The sequence below is a fragment of the Microtus pennsylvanicus genome, chromosome 3 (assembly GCF_037038515.1).
Source record: "Microtus pennsylvanicus isolate mMicPen1 chromosome 3, mMicPen1.hap1, whole genome shotgun sequence".
NCBI classification, from domain to species: Eukaryota; Metazoa; Chordata; class Mammalia; order Rodentia; family Cricetidae; genus Microtus; species Microtus pennsylvanicus.
This window is the reverse complement of record NC_134581.1, coordinates 75219036-75235620: the sequence shown is the minus strand read 5'-3', so window position 1 is coordinate 75235620 and position 16585 is coordinate 75219036. Positions and strand designations below refer to the sequence as shown.

The following is a 16585-nucleotide window of genomic DNA, read 5'->3' as shown; positions in this document are numbered from 1 at the left end:
ACCCCATATACACACACACACTCATACTGCCATCCAGCCGGGTCACCATCTGTCTTCCAGCAAGGGCATAGGAAACCAATGCCAACCATAAGGACCAGGAATTTTCCCCAAGCCCACACCACCCTGATGTCACAGAATGTCTTGGGTCCCTGGGACAGCCTCCCACTGTACCTCTCGGAGACTTGGGAATGCTTGCTCTGTGGCTCAGCTCTGCTGGACTGGCTGTCATCTCGTTCTTGGCCTAACCCCTGGGCCTGTACACAAGAAGTCAGGGAGAAATGCATTAGAGGGCTATGCACTGTGAGGGTCTCTTATCCTGAGTCAGACATTCAGGATAGGGGCATTATGGTACGTCTGGAGAGGCCAGGACACTGAGACACAGAACATGTCTGTCTAGTGTAGAATGCAGTTTCCTAAGCTCTGGCTAAGTCCCTGGCTCACAGGTGGAACAGGAGATAAATAAATATAGTCACTATACACACAAACAGGAGCCAGAGGTGGGGTTGGAAAGGACCCAAGAGCCTAGCCCACTGCCTAGAACCTGAACTGCTAGCTGCAAGGAGAAGGCAAGGATCTCCATGGACACCCAAATTCACCGAGGCCTGGCTCATCAGGGCTGGTGGTATAGGGGTGCCAAAATAAAATAGGCTGACCAAAGGCAGTGGGCAAGCACACCAGAAAGAAGGAATTCTGAAGCACCAGAATTTAGGTGGGAAAAGGGAGGCTATGCCCCAAACTGGAGGGTGCCTGACTCTGGGGGCCTTCCTTCCACTGCTCCATTCTAGGACATGAGCTCCATCAGGAAACAATGAGCCCCCTGCCCCACAGTCTGCTATTACAGCATCTGTTTGAAAATAAACTCTCAGACGCTCAAATCTTATTTTACATCTTGGGTATCTAGGCAAATTTAGCAAGTTGGTTAAAAAAAAAAAGGCAATTTCTGATGATTTCAAATATTTCCTAAAAAAATGCAGTGGTGATGTCAGTTTGGGATCCACTCTTTGTTCCAGAACGTCCTGCCTCAAGCGACTCCTATACTATAACATGGTAAAGCTTGGCTCCCAGGTAAGGGTAAAATGTCCTACATATGAACCTAACTTCTGCCAAGGAAGCCAGGCCACAACACCAGTTCCTGCTCTCCCTTCTTCTCCCTCAGCCAAGAAAAGCTCTGTGACAGCCCCACTCTAGGGCTGGCCCTCCTGACAGGAGCAGCGTCTGCTCTGGGACTCAGAGGTCACTGGGAGAGGAAGGGAAGGACAGACCACTTGGTCTTCCCCAGTGGGGTCCCAGCCCTCTGCATCCCTCACACGCATTCTCCTCTGGCAGCCTGAACCAGAATTTGATCTGACTGTCATCTGGGTCGGAAAGGAAGGCCAAGGCTTGCATGAAAACCCAGCTCCCCCAAATTACATGAAAACTAGCAATGCCACCTGTGAGTACGTTTCAGGGCCTGAAGCAGAAGGGCTCCCTGCCAGGGCTGCCACTCTTCATTGCATCAGCCTGGGCAGAGCCTGCACACAGTGACAGGCAAGCACACCCTCCCCAGCCCAAATCAGTCCCCTCTAGTGTTCCGCTTACCACGAATCTTCCCCGCTAACCACCCGCATGCAATCATCCCCTGCTCTCACTTTTTCAAAGAAAATGATCGCACAGACCAACTGCACATCACAAACTAAAATCTAAGTAACGAAACAGGGTGACTGCAATGAAAGCTCAAAAAACTCCGGGACCGTGAGGCTACAGAGGCGGACTGGAGCTGGCCACAGACCACATCATTCCGTCTGCCCCCTTCTTGCTTCACATCCTGTACTTCTGCAACAAACCGAAGCAGCTTCCTGACAGAGAAGGGATAACCTGGGGAAAGCCGGACAGCGGGCCTTCAGGAGAGTTTTACTTCTCCCTAGAGCTTTTGCCCCAGAAAAGGAAGAGGACCCCAACAGGGGACGGACGTGGTGGCACTCTTGGAAAGCAGAGCAAAACAAGCGTTTAGCAAGGCTAAGCCTCTAACCCAACACTTCTCAGGACCCCAGGACCCCAGCCTTACCTAAGCCCCTGAGTTTTGTTTTTAAGATCGAGTCCCAAGGTGGAAGCAGGAGGACTGCAAGTCTAAGACAAGCCTGAGTAGCTTACATGGTTTTATTTTTATAAGGGCAGGGACCAGGGTGCTGAGACAGCTAAGTGGTAGAACACATCTAGCATATACAAAGCCCTATATTCAATGCCCAGCAATGGAAGGGGGAATTATTATCTTGACAGTGATGACAGCTTCAAAGGAATACATATGGCAAAATGTATCAAATTTTTCCCTGTAGATATACGTCACTGACATCTGAAGCTGTATCGTCTTCTTCCGGTGCTGGGGATGGAATCAGGGTTTCACATATGCTAGGTAAGTGCTCTACCACTAAGCTACGTCCCTAGTCCTCAAAATAATTCAGAGATGGACACAACTTAAGGTAGTGTAATTCTAAAGCCCTCCCTGTTCCTAACCTTGGGAAAGATGAGAGCATGGGAAATAGGGCTAGAGCCCCAGAGGACCACAGAGAAGACTGCACCTATGGTTCTGTCCATGCTGGGAAGCGGGTGCAGCTCCATTCTTCCATACCCTGAGAACAGGAGGCAGCCACAGGCTGGACCCCGCTGGACGCACTGCCAGCCAGTCAGCCAGGGTATCTAGTACCACCCGCAATCCAACATGACGGCTAAAGTATGAACTAGACCTTCCTCTGTCGGACTGGTTGCCAGCAGGTAGTAGCTGCTGAGAACTAAAACCAAGCCAATCCCTGACCCTGATCTATACCAAATGGGAGCATCCAGAAGGACTACTGGTCTCATTAGGGCTCAGGTGAGCCCAGAAATCTTCTGTAAAGCTCCCAAGTACGTCAGGTAGCATGGAGGCTTTGGAACACAGTGGCTGAACCCACCCTGCCCTATGGAGCTAGCGGCTTTCCTACCCACTTGTTATCAGAGGAACCTGACAGTGCACCTGCTCCAAGCCCTCCCTACCTAACCCTACCTGCCCTTCTCCATGCCTTCGTATCCTCAGCATTGCAAACAGGGGGTACCCAAAGTCTAGCAGAGACCTGGTAACTGGGTAGTCACCCAGGAAGGCACCAGTCAGACCTGAGAGGAGCATGTGGGGGCTCAATTGCAGTCTGAAAACACTACCTTGTATGCACCAGCACATGCTAGGACAAACACACCAGCACACACCAGGCTGGGTTCCTATTAAGCATCCTCTTGCTTTACCCAATATATTCCCAGCCCCTCAAACCAGTTGCTCCCTAAAACCTATGAGACCACGTGCCAGAATCCCTCTTCTAGAAGCCCACAAAAGAGAAAAACGACTGCCCTGACTTAAGCCCCTTTTAGGGCAGCATCTGTGTTTCAGACACCTCTGTATCTTCCTGAGTAGAGACCGGCTTCCATAGCAGAGAGAGGGGACACGTCACCTCCTCCAAGCAGGCACCAGCACTGGGCCTCAGAGCATAAAGAAGAGAATGCAGGGGCCAAGGGGAAAGCAGCAAGGCTGGCAGAGCAGTCACGAGGTGCAGCGTGTGCAGACAGCTAAGGCGAGTTGTAGACCCAGCTGCTAGGTGGCAAAGCCGGCAGGGATGGGTGGGCGGGTGGTTAACTCTCGGCTGCCATATGAATGAATGGACCCGTGGCAGGGCAGGAATGTCTAATGCAGAGCAGCGACAAAGCAGTCATGGCCAGAAGCCCCATCAGAGGAAAGTGTCTGGAGAGAGAGGATATCCAAAGTCCACACTAGTGGGCAGGAATCGTTTATGGGTCGCCCCTAAAAGTAGCTACCAGAGAAAGTGAGGCCCTAGCCTAGCCCCCCCAGACTCACCTCCAGGTGGGCTCTACCCAAGACCGGAGAAAGCATGTCACCATCCAGCAGGTGCTCTGATTGATTGCGACATCCAAAGTCCTAGAGATGGTGGAGATGAGAAAATCAGCCTTGCCCTTGTCAGGGAGAGTGCCCGCCAGCCTCTCAGGAAGGTGTGCACTGTGTCCTAGGCACCGAGCTCAGCACTGGGACACCTAATTAGGTTCTCAAAGCAGGCAAGAGGACAAGAGAAGCAGAGGCAAACATTCCCTGTAGATAATAAGTGGAGGGTGTGAAGATTTACTGTAGAAGTCTTCTGATTTTTCTATATATTGGGTATTTTCATAGTATAGTTATAGACAAAAACAACCCTACAAGACTGAAATGCTTATGCCCTCATGCATGCAGCTATGGGGTGCGGAGGACATGAAATTCGGCCCAGGACAAAAAGCTGGCAAGAAGGGGGCTGCAGGTCAGATGAGCCCCGGGCCTGCCTCTCCTATGACACATGTTGTACCGCATGGCTGTCACAGCTGTCTCTTCCTCCCCACCCATCCCATCCCCAAGCAGGGCAGGAGAAGGTCAGCAAACCCAAACCCCCGAGTGAGGTTTGGTGGGCTCCCTCCTTCCTTCTTTACACAGAGGTGGCCCTCTTTCTCTCATTGTCCAGAGTACTCTTGGGGACATGCGGCAGGTGCCCACACCAAGCCAGATTCCTCACTGCCCTTTGGCTGCCACAGGACCACACCATACCCCTTCTGAGCCAAAAATCCTACTGGGCTAAGTGAAGGACTGTTATCTACAGTATTCAAATGGGGACAGTTCTGTCATCCCTGATGGATGGGGGGATGCCCAGAAAAGGTCTGGTCCTGCTGTTTCCAGCTGACGGGCACAGCAGCACACGGTGGCAGCTTTGGAGAGACCAGACCACTTGTTTCCAAGAGTTCAGTGAAATAGGTATCCATCACTGTCAAGTGTTTAGTTGGTTAAGTAGGCTTTTTGTTGCTTTGTTTTAGGATTTGGATGGGTTTTGTTTTGTTCAGGTTTTGCCAATAATGGATTTTGTTTTTGTGGGCTTTTGTTTTGGTTTTGCGTATCTGTTTTGATTTTTTTTTTAACCTTTCTAGCCTTTCTAGTTTGTGGGGTTTTCTTGGATTTTGATCTTTTCCCTTCAGTTTGATTTCTACTTCTATCTAATGCAGCTGCCATCTGCTTCTGAAGCCCGTGGCTCAGTGTGGGGCCACAGCACTCAGCTGCCTAACTCTTCTGCACCCCTCCTGTCTGCTCTGCTCATCCCTGACCCTCTTCCACTAATCCCTTCCCTTAGAGCTGCCTCCTCCGAGCAGATGGAGGAGGACATGTAGACGTACCAGTGGGCCAAAACTAGCCGAATCTCCCCTTTAAGAATCAGACTTGGCAAATGGACTTTGAGATCCAGCAGGCTGGATGAAGGTCCAGGACATAGAAATCATGGATGGCCTGGCAGTTCAGGACAAAAGCCTTAACTTTCAAATTAAATCCTGGCCAGAGCCTAGCAGCCAGTCCTGGAGTCTCCTGGATATAACTGTCGTGCTGGGCCACAGGCAGCTCACACAAAAGTGAGAGCTCCGACACTAGCTCTCCACAGTCTATGCTCTGCCTCTCTCCACTCCCACAGCAAGCTGGAGTGGGCAGTGCTACCTCTGGTTACTGAGTTGAGAAACTAGAACTAGGCCAGGCAGTGATGGCACACACCTTTAATCCCAGCACTTGAGAGGCAGAGGCAGGCAGATCTCTGTGAGTTCAATGCCAGCCTGGTCTACAGAGCAAGTTCAAGGACAGACTCCAAAGCTACACAGAGAAACCCTGTCTCAAAAAAGAGAGAGAAAACAAGACCTAATTTTGAGCCATGTGGCTAACATAGATAAAAATAATGGGTTAATATAAGTTATAAGAACTAATACGAAGCCTGAGCTAGTGGGCCAATCAGTTTATAACTTATGGAGATCTCTGTGTGATTTTCTTTGGGACTTGCTGGCTGTGGGGTACCGGGTGAGACAGAAACCCCAAAGAGCCCGGCCCTCATGTTACATAACTTTGAGGGTTAACTGTCCCACTTCCCAGCTGTGTGACCACTGGTAAACTACATCTCTGGGGGAAAAGAAACACCAGGCTCTCTCATTCTGCCCCACTGAGGCTCACTGCAACTCACCAGGCCAAGGAAAGACTTAGAAACAGAAGCTTCGGACTCTGAGAGTTGTGGGTCCTTCAAGTGTTCAAGGTTCTCTGACTCCTGCAGGAACACATGACAGAGAAACACCTCCCAAGTTCAGGGATGCTATCCATGAATTCCCAGTTGGCCCAGAGGGCCAACATAGGTCTAAGCCCAAGCCAAAAATCTACCCATTTTGAAAACTAACAGCCATAAGCACCTATACAAGAACCGGGCTAAGTGCTGATGCTGATAGTGGACAACCACCCTCTAAATCAGAGTGGGATTAACAGGAAAGGGGAGCTAAGAATAGTGGAGACAGGAAGCCATCAGTAGAGATATTTGACACTATCTTAATGAGTATGCACACTCATGTGCGTGCATGTGCGCACGCACGTGTGTAGAAGCCACAGGTCAGCTTCGGTCCGGGTGTTGCCCTTCATAATGTTCATCCATTTTGTTTTGGGAACGGAATCTTTCACTGGCCCGAAGTCCGTTTGATGTGGCTAAGCCGGCTGGCCAGTGAGCTCCAGGGATCCATCTATCTCCCCGTCCCTAGCGCTGGGATTATAAAATGCTCATCACTACACCTGGCTTTTAAGATAGATTCTGGGGGTCAAAGTCAGATCTTCATGTTGTTCAGCAAGCACTATGGACTAAGCCATCTCACCAGTTCTGGAAGTGTCTTTTCCAAGACTTAGATACATTAGATACAAGCTCTTTAAATAAATTCCCTCGCTGTCTAAATGAGGAAAAGCTATAATGCCAAAGGGGCTCTCTCTACACACACACACACACACACACACACACACACACACACAGAGAGAAAGAGAGAGAGAGAGAGGAGAGAGGAGGGAGGGAGGGAGGGAGGGAGGGAGGGAGGGAGGGAGGGAGGAAGAGAGAGAGAGAGAGAGAGAGAGAGAGAGAGAGAGAGAGACCTACTTCTAACCACATTGATTATTGAGCAATTTTATGACTGCAACCACCTGCATGTTTGGGCCTGGTACAATTGTCATAGAAATGGATGAGAAGAGCCATTCTGCTGGTGCACAACACCCCCACCCCAACACACACACACACACACACCCCTACCCTTCTTTGTAGGAACTCAGACTGCAGCAAACCAAGACAACACATAGGTGGGGAAAGGTAATGAGGAGGAACAAAGAGCGTGGATCTCCCAGGAGGGGCCAATGGAAAAGCACATTTCTGCTCTGAATTCCCAGGACCAGCAGGTTTGCCGTTTCATTCAGGAATTTACTTCCTGCTGGGTCTGGGCATATTTGTCACAATTAATGGCTCTGGCTGATGTTGACAGCTGGATTCAGCGCCTGACTGCCTGACTCGGTAATACAGACATGGAAGCAGGAAGCTGTAAGGAGCTGGAGAGAGCAGCAGCAGGTTCCAACTGACAACTGCCTTGGGACCAAGGGACTTACCTCACTGGCATCTGATGTGTTCTTCTCCAGGGCAGAAGTTTCCTTGGCTGCCCCTTCCCTCCTGGAACCCTCCTTTTCTGCCTCCACTATGTCCTCTGCCTGCTCCTTTTTCGAGTCCTTCGCAGGGTGATCACCCCCAGGGCCCAATCCAGGAGCCACCTGACTTGCAGAAATCTTGGGATTCTCATTTTCCTTCTGTGCGCTCTGAGGAGTTGCCCCTCTTCCCCGGGATCTGCTGCCATCAACACTGCCCAGACTGCTGTCAGCACCCTGGCTGAACAGCTTGCCAGGAGTAGGGGGCCGATCAGCATCTGAGCTGAGAGAAACATCCTTCTTGTCCACTGGCTGGCTGGATCTTGGAGACTCCTGAGGAATGAAAAGAATGTCAGAAAAGTAGCCAAAAAGGTGAGAGACTGACACAAGACGGGGTGCCGTTCTCACTCTCGGGTAGCCTTTGTGAGCTCTGACCCTGTTATCCTACATAGCTCTGTGTGTGTGTGTGTGTGTGTGTGTGTGTGTGTGTGTGTGTGTGTGTGTGTGTGTGTCTACGCCAATCTGTGTCTGTCTATGTGTGTGTACGCACTGCACGTGTATGAACTTGCATAATGGAAACCAGAGGTCAACATCAGTTGTCTTCTTCAGTTGCTGAGACATGGCACCTCACTGAATCCGGAACTCACCGATTTGGTCAGACTAACTACCCAGCATGCTCCCACCTGTCTCTTTGCTAACACCATTAGGGTTATCGATGTGTCCTGACAGGCCTGGATTTTTAAATGAGTGCTAGGGATCAGAATGCATGTCTGAGGGCTGGAGAGATGGCTCAGTGGTTAAGAGCATTGCCTGCTCTTCCAAAGGTCCTGAGTTCAATTCCCACCAACCACATGTTGGCTCACAACCATCTGTAATGAGTCTGGTGCCCTCTTCTGGCCTGCAGACATACACACAGACAGAATATTGTATACATAACAAATAAATAAATAAATATTTTTAAAAAAAAGCAGAACGCATGTCTGCATCCTTGCACGGCGAGCACTTTACCCACTGAGCCTTCTCCCCATTCCTCCCAAACAGCTTTTCTTTTCATGTTTTAAGTACATGTGCATATGTAGGCATGTGCATGCGAGTGCAGGTGTCTGTAGAGAAGCACCGGATCCTACTAGAACTAGAATTATGGGAAGTTGTGAACTACTCAATATAGGTAGAGGGAACCGAACTCAGGTCTTCTGCAAAAGCAGTATGTGCTCTTAACCACCGTGAGCCATCTCTTCAGTTGCCCAAATAGTTTTGCAAAAACACAGATTGCTGCCCCTTGACCCACATCCAGATAAACTGAATGGTAATTTGTATGATGGAACAAACACATCAAACTGGGCTTAAAAATTACTGCAACTCTGCCTTCATCTAGCACACCCCTCAGCCCCTTCAGTCAGACCCTGAGACCTTGGGAGCCAATATTTACTCAAAATGGCGACAATAGCAAAGACAAGAGCTTTTACTTTTCATTCATTTTTCAAAGACAGAAAGGGAAAAATATGAGGAGGGTACCCCCTCCTCTCCAAGTCTCCCTACACAAGCTGATCACCAGCAACCCCAGAGACCTGCGGTCTCTGAGAAGCAGATGTCTAGATGGGATTAGTTGGGTAAGAGATGGAGCAGAGACGACAAGGAGGACACAGGCCCATCACCTGTGACAGAGAGAGAAAGAGGAGCACCAGGGCAGCTCTGAGCAAATATGAGCAGAGCAGAGTGCTCAAGCAGGCTATTAGAGAAGTTCCAAGTCAGGCAGGAGGGGCCCTGTTCCCAAACCGCTGGTGGGACCCCCTACACTAGAAGGAAGTGGAATCTTAGCATGATTCATTGGGTCTCCTGAAAGGAGAGCTGAGCTGCACACTTAACACAGTGACCACACCCTGTTTAACACATACAAACTCACTAGTAAAAATCCACAGCTGCTTCTGTTAATTCTTCATAGAGCTATCCAAAATAGAAACAGAAAGCCCTTCTCAGAAATCCAGCCAGTGATCTCTCCTGGGCTCAGGCTCAGAGCGTCCTTCCAGAAAAACATCTGTGCTGGCACTTAGGATGTCAGGCTGAACAACTCCTGATCAGGGATTTTTTTTTAAATATTTATTTATTTAATATGTATGCAATATTCTGTCTGTGTGTATGACTGCATGCCAGAAGAGGGCACCAGACCTCATTACAGATGGTTGTGAGCCACCATGTGGTTGCTGGGAATTGAACTCAGGACCCTTGGAAGAGCAGTCAGTGCTCTTAACCTCTGAGCTATCTCTCCAGCCCCTGATCAGGGATTTTTAAGACTTCCAAATTCCCTATACTGAAGATTAAAACTGGAAATATATTAAGTACTAGAGTTTGGATCTGAAGTGTTGTCAAAAGGCCTATGTGGTAGAGGCTTACCCCAGAGAGGTATTACTGAGAAGGGATAGAACTCTTAGGACATGAAACCTAATTGGGAGGTCTTTGGGTTATTAGGGGCACACCCTTCGTCTCTTTGCTGTGCCCACGTGGTCATGCATGATGCACTGCCTCACCACAGACCTAAAACAAGTGGGTCAATCAGTCACGGCTTCACTTTCAAAACTGCTGGCAGATATAATCCTTTTCTTAATATGGCTTAAGGTTTAATTCAGATATTCACTATGGTAGTGGAAAGCTGACCATCACAAAGCAAGCTGGCAGCTCAAAAGAGAAGACCTCAGCATGGCATCTGCCGTCGTCGTTCTAGTGCAAGTCTGCTGAAGCCAAAGACAGAACCATTGCAGCCCCGGCAGCCAAGTGACAGGCTAATCCAGGCTCCCAAGGAATGGTAAAGGGAGGCAGGAGATGGAATCTCAAGCAAATTATTGTGCCTCTGTTCCTTCCTCTTAAATACATTAATCCAAGGAGTGTCCGCCTTACAGGGCCACTTGAGGGTTAAATGAGTTAACACACCTTAAGTGAGGTGAGGAACTTAGAACTGTGCCTACCCACACTGTCAGGGTCCCAGAAATGATCACTGATGTTCTATGATAATGAGACCCCATATTCATCCTCCGAGCATCCTCAGTGTGCCAAATACCCACTGCCTTAGATGATAGATGACCAGACAGACCCTGCCTGTGGGGCACTAAGTTAACACCGAGAAAAGTGAAGTGTCTCATAAGCCTGCTTGTGAGTTTTGACTGCCCAAAGCTAAGGAGCACTAGAGGGAGGTGCGACTGCCACCAGTCCCAAGCCTGCTCCTGGAAGAAGAGCAGAAGGTGAAGGAGAAGCAGACAGTAACCAGCACCACCCCTACCACTCTCAAAGCTGTTGTTTCAAGTGTGTGTGAGAGCCCCTTCTCTTCGCCAAGCTGGAGCCACTCCGCAGACACTCAGCAGGAGCTCCATAACTTGTCTACCAGGCTCTGCTGCTCCAAGGAGGAGAGTGACTTTTACAGGAGGGAGGCAAGGAAGTTCTTCTGCATATGTGTTGATTTTATTGGTTAATGGATAAAGCTGTTTCAGCCAATGGCTTAGCAGAATAGGGCAAAGCAGGAATTCCAGGCTAATAGAGAAGGAGAAAATAGGCGGAGCCAAAGAAATGCCATGTAGCTGCAGAAGGAGACAGATGCCAAAACTTTACCTGGTAAGCCACTGCCACGGGGAGATACGCAGATTAATAAAAATGGGTTAATTCAAGATGTAAGAGCTAGCTAGAAATACAATAAAACCATTGGCCAAGCAGTGTTACAATTAATATAGTTTCTGCGTGTGATTATTTCGGGTCTAGGTGGCCAGGAAACAAACAGTCTCTGCCAACAGGGGTGCCTGTTTACCACAAGAGTCATTCGGAAAATGGGACCAGTCCGTGCTAGTCAGGTTCATCCTGGAATTAAGGAAGGCTCTCCTGTCCTCGTCCTTCAGTCAGAGGCTGAAACCTAGTCCTAATTGGGTTACCTAGCAACAAGCTTTGGCTTAGGAGACAGAGGAAGTGTCAGACAGCAGACAGCCCTTGCTGCTTCTCACAGTTCAGCCCCACCGTGTCATACATCCCCTCCTGCCTGTGCCTGAGCTCTGTGCTATTGCTCTGCTCAGCAATGCACATTCTCTTGAGTTTTTAAAGATATCGTGAGACTTGGCACATGTTAAGCCTCTACTCTACCACTAGGCCACATATTCTCAACACAAACACTCCCCCACCTCCTGACAAACTACCAGGCCTCACAGCATCACCTCTCCCAGGAAGCCTTCCTTGGTCTTTGGTCCCTCGACACTCTGCCAAGTACCTATAACAGCTATTGGTTTTCTTTGTTAATTTTCCTTACTAGATCCCTATTGTGCTCAGAACCCAGTTTCTGGCAATATAAGGATGTTCAAAAATATCTCAACTATGGTTGTCTTGTTTTTGTTTTTGTTTTTTTAAAAATACACATGTTACTGTGCAGTGGTGGAAATCTCAGCACTTAGGAGGCAGAGGCAGGCAGATCTCTGAGAGTTCGAGGCCAGCCTGGTCTACAGAGCAAGTTCCGGGACAGTCAGGGCTACAGAGAAACCCTGTTTTAGAAAAGAAAAAAGAATGCATGTGTGGGGAAGTGGTAAGAGTTGAGGTTTCCCTTCTTTCTCTCTTAAATGGAGATGGAGATGTAATATTTATTTGCAAAAGTTATGTGTGAATTAGACTATTTCGTTACAGTGTTTATGAAATAAAATGTTAAATCTTAACTATTCAAAATAATGAAAATACAGGTAGACCATAAAACTCAGAGGGTGGCCAGGTATGGTGGTAAATGCCTTTAAGCCCAGCTCTCAAGAGGCAGAAGCAGGCAGATCTCTGTGAATTCAAGGTCAGTCTGGTCTATAACAAGCTCCAGGCCAGTCAAGGCAACACTGTAAGACACTGCCTCAAAAAAGAATATTTATTTGTATTAGTATTAGCATTATTGAATTAAAAATGCTTAAACTCAAAGTGTATCAGTGACTAGGGATACAGTTCAGTAGTATACCAAGTGCCTAGTATACCTGAGACTGGGCTCTGTGCCCAATACTGAGGGGAAGGGAGAGAATACCAGATATAGGTAGATTCTTTTTTCTTTCCTTTAAAAAAAAAAATAGCTGTAGGTCTTGGTTTTTATTTATTTATTTTTAAAGATTTTGCTTTATTCATGTGTGTATCTGTCTATCTTTGTGTCTGTGTGTGTATGACATATGTGTATGGTTTACTCGCCAGAAGAGGGCATAAGACTCACTGGAATTACAAACAGTTGTGAGCCATCTGATAAGGGTGATAGGAACCAGCTCTGTGGTCCTTGGGAAGAACAGCAAGTGCTCTTAACCAGTGAGCCATCTCTCGAGCCCCAAGATTCCCACAGTTATACTGGAGAGAACACAATCCGACTACAAGAACACTGAGCTTCATCTAGGCAACTCTCAGGCTTAAACCCTTGAAGATGAATTTCAGCGGGGGCATGGCTCACTGATAGAGAGTGTGCCTAAAGTGTACGGCTCCAGCTTCCACCTTCAGCTCCCTCCTACTCCCCGAAAAGGAAGAGTTCCATGTGACTGGATGATCTCAATCTGCCTACCTAAACATAAAATTGATAAAATAAGGCAACCATTAAAATAAATAAATGGCCTTAAAAATAAAATAAAATAAAAGGCCTTGGTCTACGCCCACATCTATTGATGACATCCATAGGACAGCCAGAAATGCAGGGGAAATTAAACACTGGCTGGCTGTCATCTACAAAGGATGCAGAAAAGTGTCTCATCTGACTCCACATGATCCCTGTTCACCCAGCCAGTGTCCCCAGGCTATGCCCAGGCCTAGCCCCCAGTCAGAATGCACTCCCCAGACATCTCTGTACAGTGTCCTGCTCCAGACTCTGGGTGCACAGCTCCGCTCTGGGCCTCTCCATGCTCAAACTCCCCAGCCTCCTCCTGCCACAGTCTTAAGTCCTTCTGCATTTCAAGGCATATTTCAAGATTTTGCCATCTGCACAAGGAGGGGGTGAAGAGGAGTGACTGTCAGAACCAGTTCTTGAATATCTAACACTTTTCAAAAGTCATGAAGCTCCCCAGGTTGCAGTCCCACCCCCTCACCTGCCCAGAGCAACAAGGCACTTGGGCTCCCATGATCCACCCAGGATGGGGGGTGGGGAGGCTGCCTCAGCAACATGCCCATGCATTCATACTGATCTGGGGAGACTCCTGCTAAGCCAACCATCGGCCAGGGTTATTTTCCAGGTCGGGTGCCCATTCAGTTGGTCTCAATTCTTTGCACCCAGGGTTGTAGTTAGCACTTTCCAGTCACACTGATATCATCCTGTGACTTCAAAGCCTTGGCTCCCTCCCTCTCCTTTGATGGCTTTTCATCAGCACCACATGACCACACACTGCCAGCTCACCGCCCTCTGCCTCCGGCTCCCCATCAGAAGCCTTCTTGGGGTGGGTCCCATGAGCCCTTCCCTTTCCCTCTGTAGTAGACTAGCAATGGGTTTAGGCCGGAAAGCAGAGGAGGGAGACACTGGCAGCTGCATTCCTGCCATCCTGCTGCCCTCTCATGGAAGAAAGAGCAATGTGACTGCTTGGTGACATGGGGCAGCATGAACCCAGGAAGAAGGGCTGCAGCTGCAGCTGGAGCTAACTGCAAGACTGGGGAGCCAGGGGTCGTTATACACCAAGACAAAAGCCATTTCAAAGGTCAGTGCCCAAGTGGAGGCAGCTTTGTCTGCCTAGAAGCCTACACTGATCTCCACCACTAACATCACCCCCATGAAAGAAATCCTAATACCTACCTCAGGTTAGAACATAGGACTCCCACACCCCATGTGGCAGACAACTGAAGATAGGTGTGTGAGGTGTCTAAGCACCACCTATACTCCGGACATTCCCCACCACCACCACCGTGGTGCCAAGCAAGCTAGGAAAATGTTTTAAAAGCTCCTGCTCCCCACACCAGCAAAGGGAAAACTTCAGAAGTCCAAACCATATCAAAAGAGAAACACCTTTCTTGGTGACATCTGTAATCCATTAAGAAGCAATTATGAGCCGGGCGATGGTGGCGCACGCCTTTAATCCCAGCACTCGGGAGGCAGAGGCAGGCGGATCTCTGTGAGTTCGAGACCAGCCTGGTCTACAAGAGCTAGTTCCAGGACAGGCTCCAAAGCCACAGAGAAACCCTGTCTCGAAAAAAAAAAAAAAAGGCAATTATGATCAAGCTACAGTGGAATCTCAATCCACCAGCTGACTGCAAGAAACACACACCTACTGTACCCAGAGAGTGGGAAAGCCACCAGCCTGTCTAGATACCCTCCACTCCGTTCTCCTTGCTGCTAAATAAAAGACACCCAGCACTTCCTGTGTCCCAGGGAGTGGGCTAGGTGCTGGGTACACAGACACAAATTATACAGGATCTTCACCCTCGCTGTGCCTGGTCCCCTGGAAACCACTCTCTTTCTCCAAACATGCCAGCCTTCATGACACCCCTTCTAGTCACAGACATCACTCAGGTGCAAACTGAGGGTCCTCTTTGAGTCCAACGGTCAGTCAGCACTGGTTAATCATGGCTGAGAAGAAAACAAAGTCCTCCTACAGGGAACCAAACAGAATTCTTTACCCAAGCAGACCAGCTCCGCTCAGAAGGAGCAGTTTCAGAGCAGACGTGTATCAGATTGGAGATACAGATGGGACAGTCGGGAAAAGGGCTGCATTTGGCAGGAAGTGTTAAAGTCACAATCAAAACATAGCTGACTGTGCAGAACCGAAAGGCTGAACAGATTCCGGGATAATGAACAAAGCTTTACTATGAAACGGTCCCGTCCCAAAGGTAGAGTTAGAGCCCCTTAAGAGACGCACCTACAGTGCGGTCTCAAGTACCAATCCAGAGCCTGCCAGCCACTGTGTGGACTGAGACTCCAAGGAGTGGGGAGAAAGCAGGAAATATTTGTCAGAAATAAAAAGAGATTGGGCCAGTGAGCCCATTCGGTGGGTTAAGGTACTTGTGGCCCAGCTTGAGAACCTGAGTTCAATCCCAGGAACCTCATGAAAGGAGAAAACTGACTCCAACCTCCACACATACTCTGTGACACACACACATAGGTAGATAAATAAGTTAAAATGCAATTTAAAAAAATAATAAGGGAGGCTGAGGAGATGTCTCAGAGGGCCAGAGGGCCACAGGAGGATCGCAGGGGCATGCTGGCTGCCAGCCTAGCACCAGGCTCAGGGAGAAACCGTATCTTGAGGGAATAATTAGGCAGTGGTGATAGAACAAAAAACCCAATGTCCTCCTCTGGCCTCCACGTGCACCTGAGCATATGATCCAGCAAACACACATGTGCAACACACACAGTCACATACACACAAAGAAGAGGGATAATAAAGAAGCCAACTACAATTTGTGATGGGAGCACCTTTGCTTTTCTGGCCAGCTTTGTGGTCATTCTACTAATATAAAAGTGATTTTGCCTTTAAGGTGTGGAAGGCACGAATAAAAACATAATATATAAGACCTGTGTGAGGCTTAGACCTGCAGTCAGTATTTAAATGCCTTCATGAATTGAATCTAATTGGCAAACTTCACGATTCATTGCTTATAACAAATATTTTAGGAAAATTTAGAGAACTGTTAATGGCTTAGAAATCAATAAATCAGGAGTGGGAAGTTAAAAAATAAAAAAATTAACAAATCAGACATTAGACTGAGAACACACAGTTCCTATGACTTCTATGTCCAGGCTCCAAAACATGCACGGAAGGTCTGAGTGTGAACACGAAAGGTCTGAGTGTGAACACGGAAGGTCTGAGTGTGAATACGGAAGGTCTGAGTGTGAATACGGAAGGTCTGAGTGTGAACACGGAAGGTCTGAGTGTGAATACACAGTGACTCACACTGCCTGTGTGCTGTCCAGAAAAAAATAGGCTGGCGGCAGCGCGGGTCAGACTTCAGAGACACGCAGGACCTTGCAGGCATGCTCCAGAAGCTATTCCTACCCATCTGCTTTTTTCCACCCTTTCCATCTTTGCTTAGGCTCTTTGTTTACCTAAACTGTCCCCCGTCTAAAATCTATCTTCTCTTCAAAGCCCAGGGCAAATGTCATCTCTTCCACCAAGTTTGCCTGCTGTCTAGGCAAGAAAT

General features: G+C 48.5%; 1 protein-coding gene across 5 annotated transcripts in view; it reads right to left on the bottom strand.

Moving 5' to 3' along the window:
- The window catches only part of Cep164 (centrosomal protein 164), a 66190-nt gene that overhangs the window by 20203 nt on the left and 29402 nt on the right, over positions 1-16585 (bottom strand). For 4 of the 5 annotated variants that reach the window (XM_075966079.1, XM_075966082.1, XM_075966083.1 and 1 more), the window contains 4 exons: positions 7463-7828; positions 6024-6104; positions 3854-3934; positions 172-254 (listed from right to left, as the gene is read on the bottom strand). In XM_075966079.1, coding sequence (XP_075822194.1) covers positions 172-254; positions 3854-3934; positions 6024-6104; positions 7463-7828 — 611 coding nt within the window. The remainder of the gene's footprint in view (positions 1-171; positions 255-3853; positions 3935-6023; positions 6105-7462; positions 7829-16585) is intronic. The other variant, XM_075966080.1, reaches the window with a different exon arrangement.